We start from the raw sequence: 26,544 nt of genomic DNA, 5'->3' as shown, positions 1-26,544 counted from the left end.
ATAGGGGTGCAAAGAGTCAGACAAAACAAGCAACTTTGGACACATACATGAAATCCAGCCCACTGTGGGAAGATTCCAACAAAAATGGGGGCAGATCATTCCCATGTAGTAGAAACTGTTGTAGAGCAGAGAAAGCAAACATCTTGTTTTATTTACTGGACGAACCTGACCCTGAAATCATAACATAGCCAGGAGAGTACGGACAGAAGGCTGACCTCTGATCTCAGTTACAAACCTGATCCAAAAAATACTAAGTAAAATGTTAGCACTTGTTTTGTAGTATATAAAAAACTCACAAGCTCACTTTATACTGTGCTGAACAACATGAACAATAGAAACCTATTCATGGAGTTTGCTGCCATTTCAGAAAAATAAGTGATCATTTCACTGGGTGTTGAAATGCTTTCCTTAACATTTATAGCCATTCCTTCTTCCCCCCCGCCAAGAAAAAAAAATGTATACGCATTCCCGATAAAATTCCTTACTAAATTTGGATAAAATTCTTTAGCCTGATATGGCTACCTACCATAAAACTAGCCCAAAGCCTCCATGCTTCTTGGTAAAACATGAGAAACACTGAAGTCAGAACCAGCCTTGAACTGCCCCTGACATCACCGTTGTTCACTGTTCTCCTGGAGACCCTGCCCAGTTTAGCACACAGACACGGTGGCATAAATATTGAAAGAGAGGAGGAACTGTTGTGTCCAGAGCGTAAAACTGTCAGTTCAAGATCATCAACAGTCACACTGTTAGAACCACTCAGCATTTAGCACGGTGATCAGACAGGTCAACCTACAACCTATAAAAATTCTCATTCACAATGGCAACAAATCTAGAACATATGGACACAAACTGACCAGGAGAGGTGCTAAACCCTTATGAAGGGGATTCTCAGGGCCCTGAAGATGCAAAGAAAACCTTAAATAAATGCCTTGTTAACTGGAGGATGCAATACTATAAAGATGTCAGTTCTGAAACTGTACAGTCGGGGCATTTCTTTTTTAAAATTTCTTTTTAATTGAAGGATAATTGCTTTACAGTATTGTGTTGGTTTTTACCAAATAGCAACATGAATCAGCCATAGGCTTACCCATGTCCAGGGCATTTCTAATCAAAAGCCCAAAAGGATGTTTACCCCTGGTCTTGCCAAGTTAATTCTAAAATTCTTCAGAATGAGAAAATTTGTAGCAATTGCTGAGAAAATTTTGAACAACAAGGAAGGTCTGCTCTACCTGATATCAAAACATAAAGTTATAGTAGACAAATGGATCACAATGGAAAAAATGAAAGAACAGAACCATATGATAAAAGTACCATGCCAAATGAGGGAAATTAATGAGGAGAGGACAGACACTGGCATCTGTTTAGAAAAAGCATTAGACCCTCATCTCCCACTGCTATAATCATTACTTCCAGGGGAATTCCCTGGCATTCCCGCGGTTAGGACTCTGCACTCACTGCCTACAGCCGTGGGTTCAATCCCTAATTGGGAAACTAGGATCCCACAGGCCTCAAGTCACAGCAAAAGAAAAAAGAAAAAAATATCCCATATGGATTTAGGAGTTAAATGCAAAAGTAAGAACCTTGCCAATATTAGGGGAAAACAGAATCTGCTGCTAACCCTGGAATGGGAAGCAAAACTTACAGTAGAGAAGCTTTGGGAGCCCAGCTGCCCAGGAGAGGGGAAGTTCCTGCAAGACAGAGGCTGCCTGCCCTCGGCACCCGTGCCTGACCCCAAAGCACCCCCACTCTACCTGATGCCAGAGGAACCCTTTCCTCCCTCTCTTTGTTGACTGTAAGCGTTTCAAAACATGTACTTACAGTTTGGGGATAAGATCTTTTCATCCTTCTGGAAACAAGCTTCCTACTCCATTACTTCACGTGCACCGCAAAGGGAAGAGAGGTGTGGAGCGCAGCCAAGAGGGGCGGATTCCCAGCTCGGAGGATCTGATGCACGGAGCCTCGGCCCAGGAGCTCCTGGCCCAGTGTCTATCTAGCAGCCTGCTGCTAGAGAAAGAGGAGAGCAAGAGGTGAGGCCTGCTCCCTGGGGTTCCTTGTGTCCTTTAGGCCTCTTCTTGCTGGGTTAGCAAGGATCTCAATGATGAGACTCTTTGAAAAAGAAGGCAAGTCAGATGTGTGAAGTGTGAGGACAGAGGCAGTGCCCTTGATAGTGTGCCTTAAACTGCTTTATTACTTGAAATCAGTTTCGTTGATTGTGTATCACTGAAGGTCTTGAGTTTCCTACTGGGAACTGAGTGTGGCTGGTTAATAAGCCTCTGCGGAGTGTGGGCGGCACCTGCTCTGTCTGTCTGGCCAACCTGACTGAGGATGTGGGTGCATCCCCACACTGCAGGAAGGCAGGAGCTGGAGTAGACCCTTCTCTGCCTCCGCCACCACCCTTGTTTATGATTTTACCAAGAAGGAAAACCTGCAAGATAGGAGTTTGCACTGTTGTCCGCTTGCCTCCTCTTGCACTGTTCCCTCCAGCAGCTTCTGTCCTGGAGGCAAGGTCAGTCCCTCCCTTTGGCTGGACTCTCATTTCCCACCCACTCAAGGATGCTCATCCAGTGAGAGTCCTTCACTCTCCCGTCAGTGTACAAACATGAAAACATGCTGCCATTTCTCCCTGTCTTGGTCCCATTTCCCTCTCTAGTCACCACCTCTGTGTTTCTGCTCCCCTAGGACATGAATTCCTCAAAAACTGTGATTCTCACTTTTCCAGTCCTCTTTCCCAGTCTTCTGCAGCCCTTCCCTTCCCCCGCCCCCCCAACATCCCCTCGGCTCACCTTGTACTCGCTTCTAGTCTCCGCTCATGTCTACTCAGCAAGGATCTCCTTACCCATCTTACCAGTCTGCCCTGTGCCCATGTCTCTGCTTTGTCTTTCTAGCCTTCAGACGTTTCCCTTGTCTGTCTCCCCCCACTTAAGTATAAGCTGCCTACAGCTGGCCTTGTCTGCTCTGTCTCAGTCCTGTATACTTAGTACCCAGAATGGTGCCTAGTATTTGGTGGAAGCTTGATAAAATGTGTTAGGAGAGTGAATGAATGTGTTATGATTCTCAAAGTAGGTTTTTTTAGATATGTATCATTTAAACAGTTTGGATCAGATTGTTTCTCTTAAAAAGACTAAGTATATAGAGTGGACAGCTCTGGAGTATGTTAGGTGGCGGTGGGTCAGTTCATCACTGAGTCGTGTCTGACTCTTTGCAACCTCATGAACCGCAGCATGCCAGGCCTCCCTGTTCATCACCAACTCCCAGAGTTCACCCAAACCCATGTCCATCGAGTCGGTGATGCCATCCAACCATCTCATCCTCTGTCATCCCCTTCTCCTGCCCTCAATCTTTCCCAGCATCAGGGTCTTTTCAAATGAGTCAGCTCTTCGCATCAGGTGGCCAAAGTATTGGAATTTCAGCTTCAACATCAGTCCTTCCAGTGAACACCCAGGACTGATCTCCTTTAGGATGGACTGGTTGGATCTCCTTGCAGTGGGATGTTACTTTGGGTTAGTCTTAAACTATAAGCAGCAATTCATATATTTGGATAATCCAAAAAGATACTAATTAATTATAGACACATAATAGCAAAATAAGCCAAAGAAGATAAACCAAATGAGAGAATTACAAGTAATGTTAAAAAAAAAAACAAAAAACAGTTGTTTTGGATAAATGCCACCTTTTTCATTAAATAGAAATCAGGTTTATAAATTAAAGAGAAGATACTAACCTGTTATATTTTTATGCTTCTCAGTTGATGTTATAACTTAATTCCACCTTTAGGAAAAAGCAAAGCTTTAAAAAATTTAAAGCATACATAGGAGAAAAGTGAGTGATAGTTTTTTTCTTCCTAATAGATAATTTTTTTCTTCCTAATATGCAAATGTTTCAGGTTTGAAGATCAGCTTCAGCAGTGGTTGTCAGAGGACTCAGGAGCACTTAGAGATTCAATGTCCCTTCCCCTCTACCTTCCTCAGAATCTGGTGTCTCTGCCTCAGACTATTGAACCTGTGATGAAAACATCTATGACTGCAAGCCCTCAGGTGAGAAGAGAATACATTTGGCTTTTGTATTAGACTTAACGACTGACAGAATGGGAAAAAAGCAAGGTCTCTTTATTAGCTTAAATTAGAACTTTTCTTACACTTCATCTGTCAGTGTTATAGTGGCCCAGCTAATTTTGAATTTCTGCTTATGAAATGAGTGAAGAATGGAATTGAAATGTGCTAAGAACTGAACAAAACCCATAACCACATGCAGACATGTAGTAAAATGTTGAAAATAGTCAAGTTGACAACAGTGGCTTGGTTCATGGAGCACATACCGTCCAAGCTTTGGCATCACCCAGTCCCCCTTTCTGGGATTGACTTTCCATGAGGAGAATTAACGAATGAGGAAGGCATGCTCACAGAAGTCCAGGGCTTCACCCAACAGTGTAAGATGACATACTGTTTCCAGTTACTAGTTTGGCAGATACCTTAAAAATATTTGTACTGATTAACTTAGCAATTCTGCCCTAAAGAAATTACTGTATATGACAAAAATTAATGTATTTTTGTTCACTGTAATTTTGTTCACATTGTTAATTATAATATATAAAAATGGAAACTAAATATCCAATGATGAGAGTCTGCTTTAGCAGTTACAATATATATAATGGAATAGTTCTTAGTTCTTGACAATGATATTTAATAAAAATTACTAGAAGTTGTTCATGGTAGAATCAGAAGAGAAAACATTCCACGTGCAGATGATACCAGCTATATGTGTGTGTGTTGGAAGGGGCTGGAAGGATGTATAATAGATGCCAAGAGAGGAGTTTGTTGAGCCCAGCAGCCCCCAGAAGAGGTTTCTAACATGAGCTAGATCTAGTGCCTTTAGAGAGACTATATCTTGGCTTATGGATATACCAAAACTACTTTTAGTTTCTTTATTTGCTCAAACAGAATGAAAGGACAGGACGGCAACTGCAGTTGTCAGAGGCAACAGGCACATCTCTGACTGAACGGCTGAAGCACCTAGAAAGGCTGATCCAGAGTTCACGGGAGGAGGACATTGTCTCTGAGCTCCATCTCTCTGCACTGTTGGACATGGTGGACATTTGAGCCGCTGGAACTGAGAGAGGGTCCAGAAGATTTTATTTTACTCAAAATAATGTTATTCTCAGATGCTTGATGCATGTTGGAAATGTGATTATTAATCATGCAAATAAACCTTTGGACTATCTAATGAAATCTTCCTCGGTTTTCGCAGTGCAAGTCTGTTTCCCTCCTGTGTAATGTTCTTGATACTCTTTATCTGTTTTCACAATCTCTTCTGTCATCCACCAACCCTTGGTGTTACATTTCGGTGTGTAACAGTGGTCATTCATTGTCTCAGCAAAAGTTGTAGTCCCTCATGTGCCAAAATCAGTCATGCAGGGATGAATAAGGTGCAGGGACCCCACCAGCTCACACCTCGAGAGACAACAGATGTACTGAGCCAACAGTATATGTACATATCTCTATGAGGCATAGAGCATGTGTCTGGATTGGGAGCAAGGGGACAGGGGACTGGGTGGAGGAGAGAGCAGAATTCCTGAGAGGAGTGTAGGAGTATATCTGAGAGGATATGAGGAAAACCTGGAGGTGCCAGTTTGGTAGTATTGCCAAGTGAGAAGATAGGCCAGGTCACAGCAACCCTTGCTGCTTTACTGTGAGTACTGTGGGAGTCAGCTGTTGGAGGATATTAGGCAGAGAAGTGACTTGGTCACATTTTGTTTTAAAAATTGCCTGTGGGGAACTTTAGGAAAACAAGCCCTGAATTTTGAAAGGGGGTTGCTGCAGGTGTCCAGGTGAAAGATGAGTCTGCTAGCAGTTGGTGTGGAGAGAAGGGATAAATTTGAGACATATACAGAAAGGGGTATTAAGATAGACTTGGTGATGTTGAGTATGATCATCAGTCTTTAATTGGCACTCAGCGTCTCCCTACTATATCCCACACCCCCTATTTCATATCTTCTCATTCTCTTCAAATATACATTTCTAGATGATGACTTGCTTGTTATTTCACTGAGAAATGAGAAGCAGTAGGAATAGAACTTCCTCATCCTACCAAATCTGAATCTACCAGCCAAACTTTGCATCCCCTAGAACAAACACTAATCGACTCTTAGGGATTTCTTCAGTGATTAACTTCATGTTTTCAATAAAGACTTCAGTAATGCTATTTCTTAATCTTGATTTTAGAAATTATCTATTGATTTTCTACAATAGAAAATGAGTTAGCCCTTGTACTATCCTCTCTGCAATGATAATCAACCACACATGCATACTACATTTCCTCTGCCACTAGTCTCCCAAAACAGTTTAAGATAATGTTAGCTGAAATCTGCATTCAGAGTTCACTACGGGTGTATTAATGCTCTTTGCTATTGAGCCCTGTATTGGTTTATGATTACATTTCCACTAGGTACAACTGTTGTCCCCGGAGTCAGTTGTCTTGTTTTTTCATTTGCTTGGTTGTCTGTGTTCCTGGTTCGACTTCACCCAAACCTCTCGTCACTAAATGTAAAGCTTCTGTCAACACTCCTGTGCATCAGGTAGTATGCTACTTCCATCTTCTTTTGGAAATGACCCTTTGGGAAACCCCCATCTTTGTGCCACACGTTGGACACTTCCTGGATTCTGAGTCATAATATCTGACTTGGTTTGCCTTCTCATTTTGATGGAGCTCATCTTTTAGAGCCTTCTGAGTTTGCATATCTAAAATGTCTTTAATTCTACCCTTAGATTCATCATTTGAATGGAAATATAATTTTACATTGGAAATTGTTCCCCTATGTTTTTGTTTTGTTGTTGCTCAAAGTTTTAAAGATTATCTCTATCCCTGGTGGTCTCAAATTTCTCAACATGGTCGATGTATTGGTCTCCCTCCTCTATTCCCTGCCAAATTTATTGTGCTGGGCACAGAGTAGTTCTTTCCAATACTCTTTGCTGTGTAACAAACTACTCCAACCATAGGTTAAATTTGGGCAGCTTAAAGCTGGGCAGCTTTCTCTTGGGATCTCTCATGCAGTTGAAATCAGATATTCCATGCACTGGCTGGGACTGTGGTTATCCAAAGTCTTGACTAAGCTGGATGTCCCAGACAACTCACTCATATAGCTGGCAGGTGATTTTGCACTGTTGACTAGGGGCTCAGCTGGGGGTTTCAACCTGAGTAGCTAGCTATATGTGACCTCACTATGAGGCTTGGCTTCCTCACAGCAAGGTGGCCTCAGATAGGACTTCTCACATGGCATCTCAGGGCTTAAGTGCAAGTGTCCCAGTGAGCAAGATGCAAGCCCAGCTTTGGAATCTGTACAGGATCTCTACTGGTTACAGGCAACTGGTTATAGGTTCAAGGGATGGGGCATAGGTCCTATTTCTCAATGAGGATGACGAGTAAGACCACATAGTACAAGAGTATGTGAGATGGGAGATTTTGGAGGCTACTTTAGAAAACATTCTCCCATGCTTTTTCAATCTAGAAAATTCTCCACAATTCTGGGAGTTTGGGGAAGTTATTTAATGCATTCTTCACCACTACTTCCCTTAGGAACTCCTACTATTCAGATGTTTGACCACCTGTATTGATGCTCCAATTTTCTTTTTAACTTTTTAATATCTTTATCTTTTTATCTTACTATCCTAAAATTTCTCTCTGTTCTAGTGACGTTAAAACTGCTGCCATATTATGAATCACTATATTGTACACCTTTATATAATATTGTATGTCAACTATACTTCAATTTTAAGAAGTTAAAAAAATTTTAAACTGCCATATTTTTAATTTCTGAGAATTTTTTCTTCTTAATGTTTCTTATTAGAGGCTTGTGCTCATTCACTTATTTATTTAGTATATAATTTTGGAGTATTTACTATATGCCAGGCATTACTCCAGGTGCTGGGGATATAGCAACAAGTGAAACAAATTTCAGCCCTTAGAGAGGGCTTATATTTTAGTAGGGAGACAGGCAATAAACAAGATAAATATGCAAAACATTTGGCATGCTAATTGATTATAAGCACAGAAAAATAAGGCAGGGAGGGTTAGAATATGTCAGACGATTATTTTTTGTAATTTATTCATTCATTTTTGACTGCACTAGTTGAGGTGAGCAGGGGGCTACTCTTCGTTGCAGAGCATGAGCTTCTTATTGCAGTGGTTTCCCTTGTTGCAGAGCATAGGCTCTAGGGCACACCAACTCAGTAGTTGTGGTGCACAGGATTAGTTGCTCCGTGACTGGCAGAATCTTCCCAGACCAGGGATTGACCCCGCATCCCCTGCATTGGCAGGCGGATTCTTATTCACTGTACCACCAGGGAAGTCCAACAGATGATTCTTGTTTCATGGGTGCAACACCCTATCTCTGAGGACATGTTTTTGTCAAAGTCTTCTTCCACAACTTTCAATTATCTCCATTTCTCAAAATTTCCTTTTTCTGTGTGTCCTTGACACACATTCCTTGAATGTCTGGCTTGTTGATGGATCTCTGAGGAGCTTGCTGGAAGCTCTATGTCAACTAATAGGCTCTGCTTTTCCAGTGGATCCCAGTTGTCAATGCTTGCAGGTCTTTTGTGGGAATACCATTTGCTTCAGAGAAATCCTCCTACTGCCTGAAGCTATATGGCTAGTGGGAGAAGTGGGACTCCCATATGAGTGGAGACTTCTGTTCAACACCCTGCTTTCAGTGACCCTCAGCTATGCCTTGTGCCTGAGTTCACACTTGCTCTGACTCAACTGCAGCAGGCTTCCACCCAGGTAGGAGAAAGGATCTACTGTCACGTTGCTTCTTATTCAAACTTTCCACCAGTTCTAATTTCTGCACTTCCAGTTCATTGGCAAAAATGGTCTTTTTTCTGAAAGACTTTACCTCCATATGTGGGTTTCAGCTTTCTCTGTCTTGCTAGGTCAGTTATTGAAAGTGAAAGTGGTAGTCACTCAGTTATGTTCAACTCTTTGTGACCCCCATGTAACCTGCTAGGCTCTTCAGTCCATGGGATTCTCCAGGCAAGAATACTGGAGTGGGTAGCCATTCCCTTTTCCAGGGAATCTTCCTAACCCAGGGATCGAACCCAGGTCTCTTGTATTTCAGCCGGATTCTTTACTGTCTCAGCCACCAGGGAAGCCCAAGTCAGTTATTACTCCTTCTTATTTTCCCAGCCTCTCTGATTTTGTTTACCTCTCTTTATGTGGCCCACTGGAGAAGGGAATGGCAAACCACTTCAGTATTCTTGCCTTGAGAACCCCATGAACAGTATGAAAAGGCAAAATGATAGGACACTGAAAGATGAACTCCCCAGGTCGGTAGGTGCCCAATATGCTACTGGAGATCAGTGGAGGAATAACTCCAGAAAAAATGAAGGGATGGAGCCAAAGCAAAAACAACAACCAGACTGGTAATAGAAGCAAGGTTTGATGCTGTAAAGAGCAATATTGCATAGGAACCTGGAATGTCAGGTCCATGAATCAAGGCAAATTGGAAGTGGTCAAACAGGAGATGGCAAGAATGAACATCGACATTCTAGGAATCAGCAAACTAAGATGGACTGGAATGGGTGAATTTACCTCAGATAACCATTGTATCTACTACTGTGGGCAGGAATCCCTTAGAAGAAATGGAGTAGCCATCATAGTCAACAAAAGAGTCTGAAATGCAGTGCTTGGATGCAATCTCAAAAACGACAGAATGATCTCTTCATTTCCAAGGCAAACCATTCAATATTACAGTAATCCAAGTCTATGCCCCGACCAGTAATGCTGAATAAGCTGAAGTTGAACAGTTCTATGAAGACCTACGAGACCTTCTAGAACTAACACCCCAAAAAGATGTCCTTTTCATTATAGGGGACTGGAATGCAAAAGTAGGAAGTCAAGAAATCCCTGGAGTAACACGCAAATTTGACCTTGGAGTACAGAATGAAGCAGGGCAAAGGCTAATAGAGTTCTGCCAAGAGAACACACTGGTCATAGCAAACACACTCTTCCAACAACACAAGAGAAGACTCTACACATGGACATCACCAGATGGTTGACACCAAAATCAGATTGATTATATTCATTGCAGCCAAAGATGGAGAAGCTCTATACAGTCAGCAAAAACAAGACCGGGAGCCGATTGTGGCTTGGATCATGAACTCCTTATTGCCAGATTCAGACTGAAATTGAAGAAAGTGGAGAAAACCGCTAGACCATCCAGGTATGACCTAAATCAAATCCCTTACGACTATAGAGTGGAAGTGAGAAATAGATTTAAGGGACTAGATCTGCTAGACAGAGTGCCTGATGAACTATGGACAGAGGTTTCATGACATTGTACAGGAGACAGGAATCAAGACCATCCCCATGGAAAAGAAATGCAAAAAAGCAAAATGGCTGTCTAAAGAGGCCTTACAAACAGCTGTGAAAAGAAGGAAAGTGAAAAGCAAAGGAGAAAAGGAAAGATATACCCATTTGAGTGCAGAGTTCCAAAGAATAGCAAGGAGAGATAAGAAAGCCTTCCTCAGTGATCACTGCAAAGAAATAGAGGAAAACAACAGAATGGGAAAGACTAGAGATCTCTCTAAGAAATTTAGAGATACCAAGGGAACATTTTATGCAAAGATGGGCCCAATAAAGGACAGAAATGGTAGGGACCTAACAGAAGCAGACGATATTAAGAAGAGGTGACAAGAATACACAGAAGAATTGTACAAAAAAGATCTTCACAACCCAGATAATCATGATGGTGTGATCACTCACCTAGAGCCAGACATCCGGGAATGTGAAGTCCAGTGGGCCTTAGGAAGCATCACTACAAACAAAGCTAGTGGAGGTGACGGAATTCCAGTTGAGCTATTTCAAATCCTGAAAGATGATGCTTTGAAAGTGCTGCACTAAACATGCCAGCAAATTTGGAAATTTTGTAGCAGTGTAATTTGGAAAATTTGTACAGTGTAGCACAAAATTTGGAAATTGTGTACAGTGTAGCACTGTAGAGTGGCCACAGGACTGGAAAAGGTCAGTTTTCATTCCAATCCCAAAGAAAGGCAATGCCAAAGAATGCTCAAACTACCGCACAATTGCACTCATCTCACACGCTAGTAAAGTAATGCTTACAATTCTCCAAGTCAGGCTTCAGCAGTACATGAACCGTGAACTTCCAGATGTTCAAGCTGGTTTTGGAAAGGGCAGAGGAACCAGAGATCAAATTGCCAACATCTGCTGGATAATTGAAAAAGCAAGAGAGTTCCCAGAAAAACATCTATTTCTGCTTTATTGACTATGCCAAAGCCTTTGTGTGGATCACAATAAACTGTGGAAAATTCTGAAAGAGATGGGAATACCAGACCACCTGACCTGCCTCTTGAGAAATCTGTATGCAGGTCAGGAAGCAACAGTTAGAACTGGACATGGAACAACAGACTGCTTCCAAATAGGAAAAGGAGTATGTCAAGGCTGTATGTTGTCACCCTGCTTATTTAACTTATATGCATAGTACATCATGTGAAACGCTGGGCTGGAGGAAGCACAAGCTGGAATCAAGATTGCCAGGAGAAATATCAATAACCTCAGATATGCAGATGATAGCACCCTTATGGCAGAAAGTGAAGAAGAACAAAGAGCTTCTTGATGAAAGTGAAAGCAGAGAGTGAAAAAGATGGCTTAAAGCTCATCATTCAGAAAACAAAGATCATGGCATCTGGTCCCATCACTTCATGGGATATAGATGGGGAAACAGTGTCAGACTTTATTTTTGGGGGCTCCAAAGTCACTGCAGATGGTGACTGTAGCCATGAAATTAAAAGACGCTTACTCCTTGGAAGGAAAGTTATGACCAAGCTAGACAGCATATTCAAAAGCAGAGACATTACTTTGCCAACAAAGGTTCGTCTAGTCAAGGCTATGGTTTTTCCCGTGGTCATGTATGGATGTGCGAGTTGGACTGTGAAGAAGGCTGAGCGCCGAAGAATTGATGCTTATGAACTGTGGTGTTGGAGAAGACTCTTGAGTCCCTTGGACTGCAAGGAGATCCAACCAGTCCATTCTGAAGGAGATCAGCCCTGGGATTTCTTTGGAAGGAATGATGCTAAAGCTGAAACTCCAGTACTTTAGCCACCTCATGCGAAGAGTTGACTCACTGGAAAAGACTCTGATGCTGGGAGGGATTGGGGGCAGGAGGAGAAGGGGACGACAGAGGATGAGATGGCTGGATGGCATCACTGACTAAATTGACATGAGTCTGAGTGAACTCCGGGAGTTGGTGATGGACAGGGAGGCCTGGAGTGCTGCGATTCATGGGGTCGCAAAGAGTCAGACACGACTGAGCGACTGAACTGAACTGAACTGAATCTAAGTTGAAAGTTTTTCCTAAGCCTTCTCTGCTTTAGAAATGACAGTACTATATGCCCAGCTGTCCAGGCCAAAACTCTCAGTCTTCTGTGTCCTATTTATTAAACAAGATGGAATTGGTAGGGTGCAAGTAGAGAGAAGCATTATGTTTTCTCGTGACTGTCCCTGGAAACTCTTATCTGTGATTCTCAGATTTTATAGGTTTTTCCTTTCTATCTTAGAAATTTTTTAAAAAGCATTATGTATTGCTCATAAAAATCCAGTCCAGTAAAATACCAGCACTCAAAGTCCACACCAATTGAAATGAGTTTGAGATGTCCACATAGGCTGGAGTCCTTATTCCCATGCTTTGTGTTTCCACATGGAGGCACATCCCTGGAGAAAAACTTCCAGCTTTTTCCCCATTCCCAGGAAATGTGAATTTGGGGGAACAGAACAGAATTTCAGGTTCTTCTGGTATACTTTCTGGGATCAATAGGCTGACAGGCATCTTTTCATAGGCACTTGGCTCCATGGTGTTTCGTGGGGCAGCTCTGTGGAGGATACAGTTGCCCCCCTGGGCCAGAGGCTGAGAGGTACATGTGTATGATTTAGAGGTGGAAGTAGCTGGCCATCTTGTCAATCTAAGCCATGTCTTCCAAACTAGAGTTTTTTCTCTGTAGCAAGGCTGGTAATTTGATATCCATTCCTCTTACTGCTATGTCTTCTTCATTGGTTTCTGGACTGGGATAGGAAGTGGCAAGTGTCCTTTACTGACTGTCTAATAGCCCGATATTCCATTAGGGGAAATGTACATGTGTTTTCTTTTGCAAGTCCCCCCCACCCTTTTCTGGCTTGCTGAGATTCATGGCATGGGGATAGTACTCAAGGGATGGGTACAGAAAAACTCACTTGACTGGAGAAACTGTGACATGATGGTCAGAGCTTCTGTTGGGAAGATGAAGAAACAGTGGGGCTGTCCGTGAGTTCCTGAGGCCTTTGGGACCTCAATGTCTGCACAATTTCCTCCAACTCCACGGAGCCCCTGGCTCCTGCTGCACACCCTGAGACCACTTTACCGCCACCCATCCCATTCCCAGTCCTTTCAGCATGTTCTCCATTTTTCCCTCCTTTCCTTTTACAGTCCAGGCCTTCCACATTTACTTACACTGGAACTCCAAAACTGTTAGGCTCCCCTCTGAGTGACCCAAGCTCTCTCAGTGTGGCTTCCTCCCTGGGCAAATAAGTGCTTGGCACCTGTACCTTGAAAGCCCCACAGCAAAGCATCCTGAAAGATGCACCGCCCCTTGCAGTCAGCACCAGCCTGTCATCTGTCCCCTTCTGTCGTCTCCTCATGTCCTTTCCCCTCTCCTGTCGTCTCCCTTCTCCTGTCGTTTTCCCTCTCCTCTCGTCTCTCCTCTCCTGTCCTTTTCCCTCTCCTGACGTCTCTCCTCCTGTCAGTCTCTCTGGTGTCATCTCCCTTCAAGTGTCATCTCCCCTCCTGTCAGCCGCCCTACCATCATCTCTCTCCTGTGAGTTCCTCTCAGGTGCTCTCCAGCAACCTTTCTCCTTCGGACGCCTCCCCCCCGCCCCTAACCCCCGCCCGCGTCGCGCCCTCCGCGGGATCTCGCGGCCACGTCTCCCCTCACTCACTCACCTACAGCCTCCGACCTCGGGTACTTCCTCAAAGGCACTTGCCGCTCTCCAAGCCCCTTGTCTTCTGGTGTCGGGTAGGACCCTCCTCAAGGGTCAGTCTCAGGCGTCCCTTGGTGGCCTCGTCCTGGCGCTTTGCTCCACAGGTAGCTCCAAGACTGACAGAATCTGGCTGCAGGCGTGACAGGCATTCGCGTCCCTCCGGGACTCGCGTGTTCGCCAAACTCCGCTCACCGACGCACCCCCGCCCACCGACGCAGCCCCGCCCACCGACGCAGCCCCGCCCACTCACTTCCTCGCCCCGCCCCCAGATCCACCTCTGTCCCTGTACTTCGGCTCCGCCCCCACTGCTCCGAGGGTCGCGCTCCACCACTGAGGTACCCGGGCACGCCCCAGGCCCACCCTCCCTGTGCTCTGATTGGCTGCGTGAGCATCTGGCCACGGCGCACGCAAGTCGGCAGAGGCGAAAGACTTCGCCGGATAGTCCAGGTACTGGGCCCAGGTTACCGGGAGTCAGGAGCGCGGCAGCGGTCATGACGGAGGGCACGTGAGTCTCAGCGCCCCCCGAGAAGGGAGAGCGTGGTCGGGGTCGCCGAGGAAGGGGTCTCATCGGGTCGAGGGCTTCCAGCGAGGCTGCTGCACCGTCCGGTCCAGCCCGCCGTCTGTGGAGACCTGCGGCACCAGCCTTGGGGGGCGGTGAGGGGCAAGCTCTCCTTCGGAGGCATCGCCCGAGGGCCTTCTGGGGCCGGCCCGGGGTGAGCCGGGTGGGGCCGGGGGTCGGGGTGGGGGCGAGGCCGCGGGCGGCGGTCCGGTGGCAGGTGTCTCCTCTCCCGGAGAAATAATGGCGCGATGTGTAGGTGCAGAAGCGCCTCTAGAGGGTTTTTATTTTGCAACAGTCTGCTGGTAGGTTGTTGGGAGAAACAGTGAGTGCGTTGCGCCTCTGGCCTCTGACCAGGTCAGAGCAGGTCACTTGAGCATGATCTTTTCTAGGTGTCTGCGTCGAAGAGGGGGACCCTATAAGACAGAGCCAGCCACAGACCTCAGTCGCTGGCGGCTCAGCAATAAGGTTGGGAGGCAGACATGGGCCTACTTTCAAGAAGAAGATGATCCTGGCCGAGAGCAGTCTGGCCTGGAAGCTCACCTCTTGGGACTGGATACAGTAAGTGTTGATTCTGCTAGTCCCTTCCAGTGTCTGGGACACCACCAGAAACTTGCGTCCCTCCCTTCTTAGTAAGGAGCACCAGCAACCAGCAGGGAGCTTTAAACAGCTAGATGTAAAGGGTATTTTTTTCTTTCTTAAAAAGAATGGATGTGTAATGTGTACTTGTGTTGCATGTCACCAAAGCTGGTTCCTACAGGAGTTAACTGGGTAAACACAGAACATGAAGCCCCTTTGCTTCAATCCCTTTATCACTAAGCTGTGTGTAAAAAACAGCTCTAACTTTGTTTTTATTCAGAAAAATAAGTTTTTGATCCAGCGAATTTCATGAGAAATTCAGTTAGAGAGTATGGCATATAAATGAGATCTCCCTGTCACTGTGCCATCCCGTGGCCCCTGCCCTAGAGAGGCCTGAGCTCTAGGTCTGAGTCACACACTCTTGGGCACTTGGTTTATTTAAGAGGTCTTGGAGAAGTTGTGAATAAATTTGAAAATATGTGACTGGAACACAGAATTGTGAGGGAGATTGGCAATACCATCATCAGAATTTTAGGCTTTGAAACAGCTGAAACTTTCAAAGTAATTCAAGTTTGCTACTTTGACTTGCTGTCTAAATGCCGAGGGCTCCTCTGGCCTAGCTGCAGACCCCTCAGTTCTCATCTCTTTTTTTCTTCTTTGCAGAAAAGTTTCTTTAAGGACTTGCCGAAAGCGCACACAGCCTGCAAGGGAGCTCTGAATGGGGTGACATTTTACGCTGCACTGCAGGCTGAGGATGGGCATTGGGCGGGTGATTACGGTGGCCCACTCTTCCTCCTGCCAGGTAGGAAGGTGCTGTTGTGGCTTGTGGGTAAGACATCCTTGAGATCCTTGCTTGATCTGGTTCAGGCCTTCATTGATCATCTGTGGTGTGAGTGAATGAACAGGTGAAAAACCAGGAGCTTACATAGAAAAGGTCTGGGGAGTGTTGCCTTGTGCCTCAGTCGTCCTGATGTTGTTGCTGAGGGATGGGAGCAAAGGCTCAGCTAGCTAGTGTTCTGAAAAAGGAAGCAAGGGTACTTTGGGAGGTGCAGGGAGGCTCTGGAGTCCCAGTGCAGAGCAGGGGCATCCGTGGAGGGCCTGGCCTGTGGAAAGGTGCAGAGGTGGGCAGGGTGGTGGGTAGGGGTCTTTAAGTCCTGTGTAGGCAGCTTGCACGTGTGAACTCACTGAAAGGCTTGGCTAAGAGAGCTCAGCTGGGAGCTGTAGGTGGAGGTTGGTGAGCTGTAGGAGAACTGCAGTTGCATCTCCTGAGTACTCATCTGGTTTAGCTAGATCAGACTGTGCTGCATCCTGGGAACATTTCTCTAAAGCAATATGAGAAATTCCTTTTATGAATTTCTAGGAGTCCATCAAGCTCCCGTGTTTGTTTTGACTGCAAGCCCTGCTGTCTCCTGGACTGTTCAGCTTTGTATTCCTGTCCAGGGACCCATGGGCTGTCCTTGAGGGCAAGTCATTGGGCTTTCTTCCCTTGGTCCCACCTAGAGCCTGTTGAGACTTTTCCCAGGGGTCTTTGTAGGGAGGCACTGACTGTACTGGCTTGCTGTGACCCTGAGCAGGGTGGCAGGACTGCACCATGCCTTGGCTGACTCATTTGTGACGTGGGGACAATGGGAACTGGGTTTGGCCATATGTGCACAGCACCAGGCACTCAGTAGGCGACAGGTCATGGGGATGCTGCGTTGGTTTGTGCTTGCTGCTGCAGCTCTGGGCTCAGCCTGCCGCCCCCCTCTCCTCACCCCCACCCCCCTGGCCCTCTGCAGGCTGTAGGGTGGGGCTTTCCTCTCTCCCTCTGGACTCTGGACAGACCATCTTTCTCAGGTTAGCACTGGCCTGTTTTGGGGTACTGTCTCAGGGTTCTTCCATGGCTGACTGAAATTTGACTCGTCTTTTTCTTCTTTAGTTTGGAGAACACTCCTGGAGGCCATGACTCTGTGTGGCTGGTGTTGCACTGAGCATCACTGTGGTGATCACTGACTCTGGGGTTAGACCTCCGGGGCTTCAGCCCCAGCCCCACCACTTAGGGGCTGTGCCTCAGTTTCCTTGACTGTAAAATGAGGAAGCCACAGGCACTGCTTCCTGCTTGTGTGTTTCACTGTCTTGAAAGCATCATACTTGTTACAAAAGGAGATGGACTTTTTCCTATGAACCTCTGTGATGTCTGCTGGGGCTTCTCATGCATCTGGCCAGAGTCAGGGATCCATTCCACAACACGTTGTTGTTGGGGCCTGCCTGAGACCCCATGGGCTCAGTGCCATGGGCATGTGGCTGATGAAGTCAAGGCCAAGGGTAGAGTGGAGGGGGAAGAGGTGGGGAGCCTTTGAACACCATGCTCAGGAGGGGCAGGCTGGGAACAGAAGGTTCTTTGTGGGTATTATTTATTGTTGTCCATCTTTCAAAGTGACATGTGCAATTAAAACATTTAATAAAATGGGAATATGTAAATATAAGCAAGTAAACATTACCCCATCCAGGGATGATCCATTTGGGGTTTCTTTCCCAGCTGGCATGTCAGTAGCGTGGGACCCTGGAGTGGCTGGTGGGTTCTGCATGCTCCATGCAGTGTGTGTCACGTGTGCTGTTGCTGCTGCGCCTGGGTCCCCGGTTCCGAAGTCCCTGATCGGGTCGGGAGGAATAGCCTGCCCGGGCTTGTTTGCACAAGAAGGGGCCGAGCAGAGAGCTCCCTGTTGCATGGGGTTCCCAGAGTCTCAGGCCTGGGCTTTGAAGTGCTGAGTCCCTGCCAAGGAGTCTGTTCTGCCCCACAGGCCTCCTGATCACGTGCCATGTGGCGCACATCCCTCTGCCGGCTGGATACCGAGAAGAAATTATACGGTACCTGCGGTCTGTGCAGCTCCCTGACGGCGGCTGGGGCCTGTGAGTCTGCCTGACCCTGGGTCATGGCATGTGTGTGTGTGCGCATGTGCACATGTGTTCTTATGTGAGAGATGTACCTGTTGGCGGGGAGTTACTGTAGCTGTGGGCTGGGAGTGGGTGGGGAGAGAGCCTGGCAGGAGGGAATTGGGCTGGGGGCTCCATGCAGGCGGGTCCAGGTTTCCCTGGTGCTTCTTATCCTGCAGCTGGGGCATGGGCCCCTCCTGGGCTTGCTGACTCCATACCGGCAGCTTTCATTACAGAATCCTGGGAGGACAGCTCAGCTCTGCTCACCTCCTGGACGGAGTCGTGGGCGTCTCGAGCTTGGGGTCCCAGCCCTCTGGCCTGTGGGCGCTGGGGCAGACAGGATCTCGCCAGTTCCCTTTCCCGCCTGGCTGGCTGCCTCTGGAGTGTGCTCTGCGGGCCTCAGTGATGTAGAGTCTTAGCTGAGTCACTGCCACACAACACTGGTCCTGTTGATTCAGTGTGAGAAGTGGACAGAGGAGGTGGGCAGGCCTGGGGAGCAGTTTGGAACTGCTCAGTTGTCACAGAGGTGCAGGAACTCTTACCGGAGTATGGCTGTTCTGGATGTTTCTTGTGTAGTTATGTCATTCTTGATTTGCTGAGGAAACTTAATGAAAGCGTTGCTTAATTTCTTAAGTAATGGAAGATGTCATTTCTCATTTGCCTCCTCCTGCTGTAGGCACATTGAGGACAAGTCCACGGTATTTGGAACTGCGCTTAACTATGTGTCTTTGAGAATTCTGGGTGTGGGGCCTGACGATCCTGACCTGGTGCGAGCCCGGAACCTTCTTCACAAGAAAGGTACCCCCTGCCCAGAACACACAGGCAGTAAAGAGGTTGTGTTACCTCAGTGTAAGGAGGGCTCGCAAATTGGAACTATTAATAGACAGGTGCAAGGAAGGCATCAAAGTGGGAGTAGGAGGAAACTGCCTACCCTTGCCAGTAAAATTTCAGAGCACAAAGTAAGGTTGCCGTGTTTCACAATTCTGTTCCACAAATCGGCATGGACTCACGAAGGACACGCTGGCGCATTGCTTGCGGGAGTGTGCCTTCCCAGAGGGCAGCTGGGCTGTACCTGTGGGGTGGAGCTGGTGGAGCTCTGCTTGCCCTGCCGCCTGCCCTACTGTGTGCCTGGTGAAATTCCTAGTGGTGGCTGCTCTGCCCTCGCCCTGGGAGGCCCTTCAGCTCCTGCCGCTCAGAGATCATCCACTGCTGCTCTGGCCCACCTGCCCACCTGCCCGCCCCTCACAGACATTCCTCACGCTGTTCATGCTTCCAGCTTTGCGCTCACACACCGGAGGGCCTTCCTGTCGGCACCTTGAAGCCCCTTCCTGGCTCAGGGCTTCGCCTGCACTGCTTTGTCTTCCTGGGGGCAGGAGAGACACGCTTGTTCTGGGGAAGCTGTCTGTTCCAGCCGGTGGTTGTGGTGTGGGTGGTCTGAGGGCTCTGGAACCTGCTCGGCAGGAAGGGGAGAGGACCCTCAGCAGCCTGTTGGCCGAGGGGCTCTGTTCCTGAGGGTCTCCTCCTCAGCCAGAGGCCGGTGACGGGGACTATGCTCTCCCTCCAGGTGGTGCCGTGTTCATCCCATCCTGGGGGAAGTTTTGGTTGGCTGTCCTGAACGTGTACAGCTGGGAAGGCCTCAATACACTGTTTCCAGAAATGTGGTATGTGCCCCCCATAGTCAGTTTGGTGGCCGGGTCACCAGTGTCTTAGCAAGTGGAGTGACACTGCCTGGGTCACTTGCTGCCTGTTAGTCAGATATGGAACTGTCCATTCAGTGGTGTGGGGTGGTGTTAGGCCCCTGGCAGAACCCGTGCTTGGCTGACAGAGGAGAGAAGGGGGTTCCCAGTTGGGCGGGAGGGAGGGAGGTGCAGTGGGGTTGGGTCCTCAGCAGGTGGGTGGGTCCTGCCTGACTGCTTACAGAGCCACTGGGGTAGGGAATGAAGTGCTGGCTTTGCTGCACAGGTGGCTGTAATTGTGTTGTTATAGACACTCTGGGCATCCGTTGAAACAGAGAACGAAGGTGACAGCCACGCAGCCCTCCCCAGCCAGGGTTGGGGTGTGCATGCTATCTTACTGCCCGCCTTCTAGTTGTTTGCCAGTGAATGTTAAAGTTGATCCCAGACATCCTATTTCCCCTGTGAATACTTCAGTGTGTATATTTGAAAGATGAGAATTTTCCTTTCAGCAGAACTGTAATGCTGTTTAAAAACTCAGCAAAATCAACTTTCATTCCGTATTGTGTGAAGCCTATTAGCTGGCAATTGTAAGCATTTTGTGACTATCTCATGAAAGCTGTGGATGTGTCCAGAACACATCCATATACATATAAGCACCTCGGTATCACCCGCAGGAGGTGAGGTCCCTGGGGCGGTAGCTGTCAGAGACCCCTCGCACATGTGGTCTGAGGCTGAAAGGGGAGGGTGGAGGAGACCGCCCAGGTGCTCAGCCGCCTGGCAGGCTGCAGAGCTGTGCCCACGTCAGGGTGGGTGTTTGGGCAAAGCACAGCAGGGCCAGTGGTCAGACTTGGTCAGACTTGAGGAGACATGGCAGTCCTGAAGGTTTTTAGGTAAGAACTTTTAATTTTGAAATAATTTTCAATCCCCAGAAAAGCTGCAAAGATAGTCCAGAGCATCTCTGTAGACCCCTCACTCAGCATCTCCGTGGTTAAGGGTCTCTGTTTCTGTGACATGTTGGTCACAGCCGGGAACTTGCAGGCTCCCTGACCCATTAGGGGCTGCGTCTCCTGGCGTTAGGAGGCACTGGAGGGGTTGTTGGCTACTCAGACCACCCCTCAGGAGCTTGGCCATGAAGCACTGAGGACTGTGCCCACTTGGCTGGAGACAGCCCTGCCTCCAGTGTCCACAGGCTGAAACAGTTGTGGGCGGTGCCCACTGACATACTCTGCCCCCAGGCTGTTTCCTGACTGGATGCCCGCACATCCCTCCACCATCTGGTGCCACTGTCGGCAGGTGTACCTGCCCATGGCCTACTGCTACAGCACCCGGCTGAGTGCTGAGGAGGGCCCGCTGGTCCAGAGCCTCCGCCAGGTGAGCCTGCCCGCACGTGCCTGCCCCAGAGTGTAGCCCCGCCCCATGTCCCTGAATGACTGCCTGGGGGGCTATGCTGTTCGATAGGTCCAGTGAGCCTCGCGAAGCGCCCTGGGATGGACTGGGGAGGCTGTGCTCATCAGGGTTTGCCTGGGGGCCGAGCAGGGATGGGGGCAGGGGGCCCAGGGCCCAGCAGGTCTGGGCTGAGGCGCCGCCTGCCCGCAGGAGCTCTACCTGGAGGACTACAGCTGCATCGACTGGGCCGCGCACAGGAACAGCGTGGCCCCGGACGATCTGTACACGCCGCACAGCTGGCTGCTCCACGTAGTATACGGTGGGTATCCCCCCAGCGCCCCCCTCCCCGGGCTGGCTGGGACCCCGGAGTCGGGGGACACCTGAAGTGATAGGAAGGGACACTGCCCCTCAAAGGGTCTCCTTCTGCCCTTCTCACCATCCTGTGTTGGGGTCCTGTGGGGACGATGGGGGCCGGCCTTGCACAGCTCATGTCGAGCAGACCCGCCTGGCATTCGGGCTCCTGGACAGAGGATTCGGAGCCTAGGGCCTTGGGCCGGGGGTGTCTCCTCTGTGGAACAGAAGGGGCGGTCCCCAGAGCCCCGTCCAGGCCCGTCTCCCATGAATCCATCAGAGCCCAGCGCCTCCCGGTGGTGCTGTGTGAGCAAGCGGCATGATCCCCTTCGCTCTTCTGCTCATCTCCCCCGCCCTCCGCTCCCCACCCGCACACCTGTCTGCTCCCCGCCCCCTGCCCATCTGCTCGTCCCCGCTTGTCCATTCACTCGTTCCCTCACTGCAGGATGCTGTTCCCTCACTGCAGAATGCTGGGGTGGGGCGTCGGGGGCATGGCGCAGCTGCCCAGGCAGGCCGGTGGGGGCAGAGGCTGCCTGCTATGATGGAGCCAGCGCTCCTCCCATGTCTGCTGCCATTGACGACCCCCTACCATGCCCCGCAGCCATCCTCAACTTGTACGAGCGCCACCACAGCACCAGCCTGCGGCAGTGGGCCACCCAGAAGCTGTATGAGCACATCGCAGCCGATGACCGCTTCACCAAGTGCATCAGCATCGGCCCGGTCAGTGCGCTCGCCCCGGGTGTCTGGGCCTGTGTCTGTGGGGCTGGGTGTGGGGTCTCCCCCAGGTGAGGTCTCTCATTGGGATGTGGCCTCCGATCCCCCAGGGCCTTTGGCCTGGCCCGCACTGTCCCCGACCTGGTGTGTCTGGAACGCTGCTCCTATTCCCCCCTTCCCCACCCCCTCCCCCTTCCCCCCATCCCACCCCAATGACCTACCGCTGGCCTCCTTCTCCTTTGGAGGGCCCCTGTGCTTGTTTCCATTCCTGACTCCTGATGAGCCTGCTGGCTCTAGACTCTCACTTCACTGAGCCTCTGGGCTCCTGACCCGGCTTTGCGTGTGTGCCCAGGCGGCCATCACAGGGTCAGTCGATGGCCTGCAGCCTTAGGGCGATGGGTACAGGAGGCAGAGTTGTGTGAACCAGGGGGCAGGCTGTGACCTCCATGCCTGGACCCCCACGGGGCCACCGTGTGAGCCACATCCCTGACCCTGCGGGCAGGTGTTTCCTGGGCCACATGGTACCTGGGGCCGTAAACCACCACTGCTCCACTGAACGGCCCTTTCAACACTAGGCGATTCTGTGTGGGCTCTTAGTGCTGCATTAACAAGTTAGACCTTGATTTGTGATCTCTCGGGTGGAAGGGTTGGGTCTCTAGAACTTCTGCTTTGAGCAACAGGCCCTGGCTCACTGGTCTCACTCCCAAGTCTCTCCCATGCCCCACAGACAGCTCTGCCCTTGGTCCCGAGTTACCTCGAACAGCTCAGGACACCCCACACCCAGGTGCCCACGCAGGGTCCCCGCCTTGTCTGTCACCTTGTGGCAGTCCTGCTCACCCGCTGGCTGGCTTGCGTCCCCTCTGTGGGTCACCCTGTCTTTTCCCTGCTGCAGTGACCCCTCTCTCCAGGCACACCTGCCTTGGCTACTCGCTGCAGCCTGGTTTTTTTTATCTCGGGGCCTGGAAGCAGAGAGTGCTTGGGAAAGTGGTCAAAGCAGTGGCCTCGCCTGGAACAAGGCTGTGCTGGGGCCGCAGCTCTCAAGCCCAGGAACCCGGTGGGTATGGGGCAGGGCCCTGACCAGGCTGTCTCCTGCAGATCTCGAAAACCATCAACATGCTCGTGCGCTGGCGTGTAGACGGGCCAGCCTCTGCTGTCTTCCAGGAGCACGTGTCCAGGATTCCTGACTACCTCTGGTGAGTGTGCGGGAGGTGAAGCCAAGAGCCGAGTGCTGCCTGTCTGGGGGAGGGTGGGCACAGCCTGTGTATCCCTCAGTCTGAGTTCCAGGGTGGCCTCTTTCCCACTGGACCTTCCGCATGCTGGGTATGGGGGAGCCTTCCTTGTGTGTCCCATGCTGCTCGGGTGGGTTACTCTCCGGACGTGGACTCTGGGCCCCTGCTGTCTGGCACTGCCTGTGCTCCCTGACCCAGGTCATTCTCCCCCTCCTTGTAGGCTGGGCCTTGACGGCATGAAGATGCAGGTGAGGGCAGTGGGGCCGAAGCTGCGTCCTTGCCACCGTCCCCACCTTGGATTTGTTCACATCCCCAGTCTCTCCTCCCCACATGGCCTGTTGGCTCAAGGTCCTGTGTCTGAGGGGTGTTGCTGGGCCCTCCCGGGTGGGTGCCATCTGGCAGGAATGTTGACGGGCACCCGGGATGGTGGGAGAACCAAGGGCTGGCAGCCACCCTCTGTGAGTGGTCTGTACACTGAGGTCACTCAGCCGCAGCTCAGGGGGGACGAAGGCCACGGGGGGTTCTTGGCACTAGCCGACTGCTGCTGGATGCTAATCTTGCAGCTCGCACATGGGGTCTGGCTGGTGGGGTCAGGACAGTCAGAGGAGAGCCCCTGCCCTCCCCTGCCTCCTGGAGCTGAGCCCCTGAGGCATGCTCCCTGTGGGCGGGCTGTTTGTGCTGTTTGCTGATTTCCAGTGTCTGGATGCTGTAGATGATGTTCCCCCTACTTGTGTCCTATGCATGGCCCTGGGGGTGGGGCTGCAGGTCACAGGGCGGCCTGGGCTGACCCGGTCCTGTCCCGGCAGCAGGGGCCCCAGAGGCAGCCAGCCAGGAGCTCTCGGGCTTTGCTCTGCTGTCACTCAGTGTGGAACAGGGCGCCCCCAGCAATGTCCTTGGGTCACACTAAGTGCTGGACCCCTTGGGATGGGTGCATGTGAGCCTGACCCTGCCCAGCACGGACCACCTGCCCAGGTGCCCTTGCTAAGGGTGCTCAAGCCTCTCTTCCAGCTTCCTGGCCCTTCTTCCAGCATTCAAGCCCCTCTTCTAGTTGCCTGGGCCCCACACTGCCAGTCTTATGTGAAGTATCCCAAAACCCACGAAGTTGAGGAAGGTGGTGAGCCTCCAGCCCTGGAGCTTCTGGTTCTGACAGAACTGCCATGCTGTCCCCTGGATCTCATGGCAACCTGCAGTGGTGTTGTGCTGTGGGCTCGCTGGTATCACGATTTCACCCAGGGGGCTGATCCTTAATGTCACCTTCGTCCTACAATCTTCCAGTGTCCTTCTGTCCTGGGCCATTTGTCCCGAGGGTGTCCACCTTCTTCCTGCTCTGTGCCCTGATCTGATCAGGGCTTGATCAGATCAGGTTTTTGTGGCCTGGGGCTGTCTTGGTCATGTGCTTTCTTCCCACACGTTGTCTGGCAAGGCCATGATGTCTGGGGCCACTGAGGGCCACCAGTCTGTCTGGGCTCCATGCCACTGGATGGGCAATAGAGGCCATAGCATCAAAATCCTGGAAGTGCCCTGAGGAAGCCCTGCCCTGGCTGATATTCTGATGAAGGCAGGTGGGGCTGCCTGACCCATGTCTGTCTGCCAGACCACCCACTCAGGCCCCTGTGAGTGTCAGAGTGCAGAGCCCAGAGCCTGGGGTCAGGGGTCAGCTGGGCTCCCACCTCTTCAGGATCCGGTGGAGGCCCCTGCACCCTCTTTGACCCTCTAGGCGCCTATGGGATCTAGGAAGTTGGGGTGGAGTGCAGGAGAGGCAGCTATAATATTATCCTTTCTCCACAGGGCACCAATGGCTCACAGATCTGGGACACCGCGTTCGCCATCCAGGCTTTGCTAGAGGTATATGGCATTGTCCCTCGTTCTTCAGCTGCCCTTCCTGTGTATCCACCCCTGCATCCAGTGGACATGGCCCCTGCTGGCCCTGACCCTCCCCTCAGCTGGGCTCTGAGCCTCTTGCCTGGCAACTCTGGGTTGGTGAGGGGGTGGTGTTTGAAGGCTCCAGGGACAGGGAGCCTTGGGGGGTGGTTCCTGAGATGATGAGGTAGTGGGGTCTTTGGGAAGGGATAGTGGGCTCCAGGCCCTCTCACTGCTCAAATGGCTCATTATGGATACTTCTTAGTACATGCTGGAGAGAAATAGGAGCATGTTTTCATGCTGGTGGGAATGAGGAATGAGGTTGGCAGGATGGGGAGCCCTAGGAAGAGATGTGGGCCACGTAGCAGCCTGCCTTAGACAGGCAGGGACCCTGTGTGGTGGGCTGGGGCTGGGTGCGGTGGAGAAGCCTGCTTCATTGCTTCACCACGTCCTGCTGACTTGGTGGCAGAACCCAAGCCCACCGAGACTTGGGGGGGTTTGCCCCTGGCTCCTGGGAGTGGCTGGGTGTCACCAGTAGCGTCCAGGGACCAGCCACTGTGCAGACATATGCTGCTGAGCATCTCAGCCCCTTTTCTCTTTTCTAGGCAGGTGCACAACACAGGCCAGAGTTTTGGTCCTGCCTGCAGAAGGCGCATGAGTATCTCCGGATCTCACAGGTAAGGCCAAGCCCGGCCCATACCTCCCACAGATGGGGCTCCCTCCTTCCCTCTGCCATCTCCTGCTCAGGGTATGCCCGATTGTGGATGGGGGAGTAGGTCAGGGGGTGCTGCCTGGCGGGGGGTTCCTCTGGTTCTGGTGACCGAGGGGGCGGCAGCCCTGAGTCTCCGCGCCTCCCACTGTGCTGGCCCCTCCTGCCTGTCTGCGTGTGCCCGGTATGGTAGTGATGTGTTCCTCACCCCCGCTTTCCCTGTGTGCTGCCCAGGTGCCAGACAATTTCCCCGACTACCAGAAGTACTACCGCCATATGAACAAGGTATCACGCCCCGCACCACTGGCCGTGTTTAGCTGGACCTTGCCTGTGAGGAGGAGCTGCTCCCAGTCTTCTGGGGCTTCCTGCTCTGATAGACGCACAGGGTGGGGTTCCACCGGGGCACCCATGATATTCCTGACCATGGAGTCGTGCACAAACCCAGTAGCTGAGCTGCCGGGGTTTCACTGCATCACGTGACACATACGTGCACTCAGTAGCACGTGCAGATGTTAAACAAGCTGTCAGACGTGAACGGGAGGGAGGAGG

General features: G+C 50.3%; 2 protein-coding genes and 1 long non-coding RNA gene across 6 annotated transcripts in view; 2 read left to right on the top strand and 1 right to left on the bottom strand.

Annotated features, from left to right (window-relative positions):
* Positions 1–5,228, top strand: part of MCM3AP (minichromosome maintenance complex component 3 associated protein) — a 42,688-nt gene extending 37,460 nt beyond the window's left edge. For 2 of the 3 annotated variants that reach the window (XM_055569863.1, XM_055569862.1), the window contains exons 27-29: positions 1,824–2,030; positions 3,887–4,037; positions 4,941–5,228. In XM_055569863.1, the coding sequence (XP_055425838.1) occupies positions 1,824–2,030; positions 3,887–4,037; positions 4,941–5,099 (517 nt within the window). In that variant the 3' untranslated portion in view covers positions 5,100–5,228. The remainder of the gene's footprint in view (positions 1–1,823; positions 2,031–3,886; positions 4,038–4,940) is intronic. The other variant, XM_055569864.1, reaches the window with a different exon arrangement.
* Positions 4,914–14,260, bottom strand: LOC129644292 (uncharacterized). The gene is made up of 2 exons (XR_008710785.1): positions 13,985–14,260; positions 4,914–5,109 (listed from the first exon to the last, which is right to left on the bottom strand). It is a non-coding gene; the product is annotated as an uncharacterized LOC129644292 (long non-coding RNA).
* A 56-nt stretch (positions 14,261–14,316) lies between these two features.
* Positions 14,317–26,544, top strand: part of LSS (lanosterol synthase) — a 30,924-nt gene continuing 18,696 nt past the window's right edge. For both annotated transcript variants that reach the window (XM_055569861.1, XM_055569859.1), the window contains exons 1-14: positions 14,317–14,527; positions 14,971–15,139; positions 15,821–15,959; positions 17,938–18,046; positions 18,747–18,868; positions 19,635–19,731; positions 20,982–21,117; positions 21,343–21,451; positions 22,085–22,203; positions 23,293–23,390; positions 23,647–23,674; positions 25,215–25,271; positions 25,892–25,963; positions 26,230–26,280. In XM_055569861.1, the coding sequence (XP_055425836.1) occupies positions 14,514–14,527; positions 14,971–15,139; positions 15,821–15,959; positions 17,938–18,046; positions 18,747–18,868; positions 19,635–19,731; positions 20,982–21,117; positions 21,343–21,451; positions 22,085–22,203; positions 23,293–23,390; positions 23,647–23,674; positions 25,215–25,271; positions 25,892–25,963; positions 26,230–26,280 (1,320 nt within the window). In that variant the 5' untranslated portion in view covers positions 14,317–14,513. The remainder of the gene's footprint in view (positions 14,528–14,970; positions 15,140–15,820; positions 15,960–17,937; positions 18,047–18,746; positions 18,869–19,634; positions 19,732–20,981; positions 21,118–21,342; positions 21,452–22,084; positions 22,204–23,292; positions 23,391–23,646; positions 23,675–25,214; positions 25,272–25,891; positions 25,964–26,229; positions 26,281–26,544) is intronic.

This window comes from Bubalus kerabau, chromosome 2 (genome assembly GCF_029407905.1).
Source record: "Bubalus kerabau isolate K-KA32 ecotype Philippines breed swamp buffalo chromosome 2, PCC_UOA_SB_1v2, whole genome shotgun sequence".
NCBI lineage: Eukaryota > Metazoa > Chordata > Mammalia > Artiodactyla > Bovidae > Bubalus > Bubalus kerabau.
The sequence above is the reverse complement of the archived record's forward strand: the minus strand, read 5'-3'. Positions and strand labels throughout refer to the sequence as shown.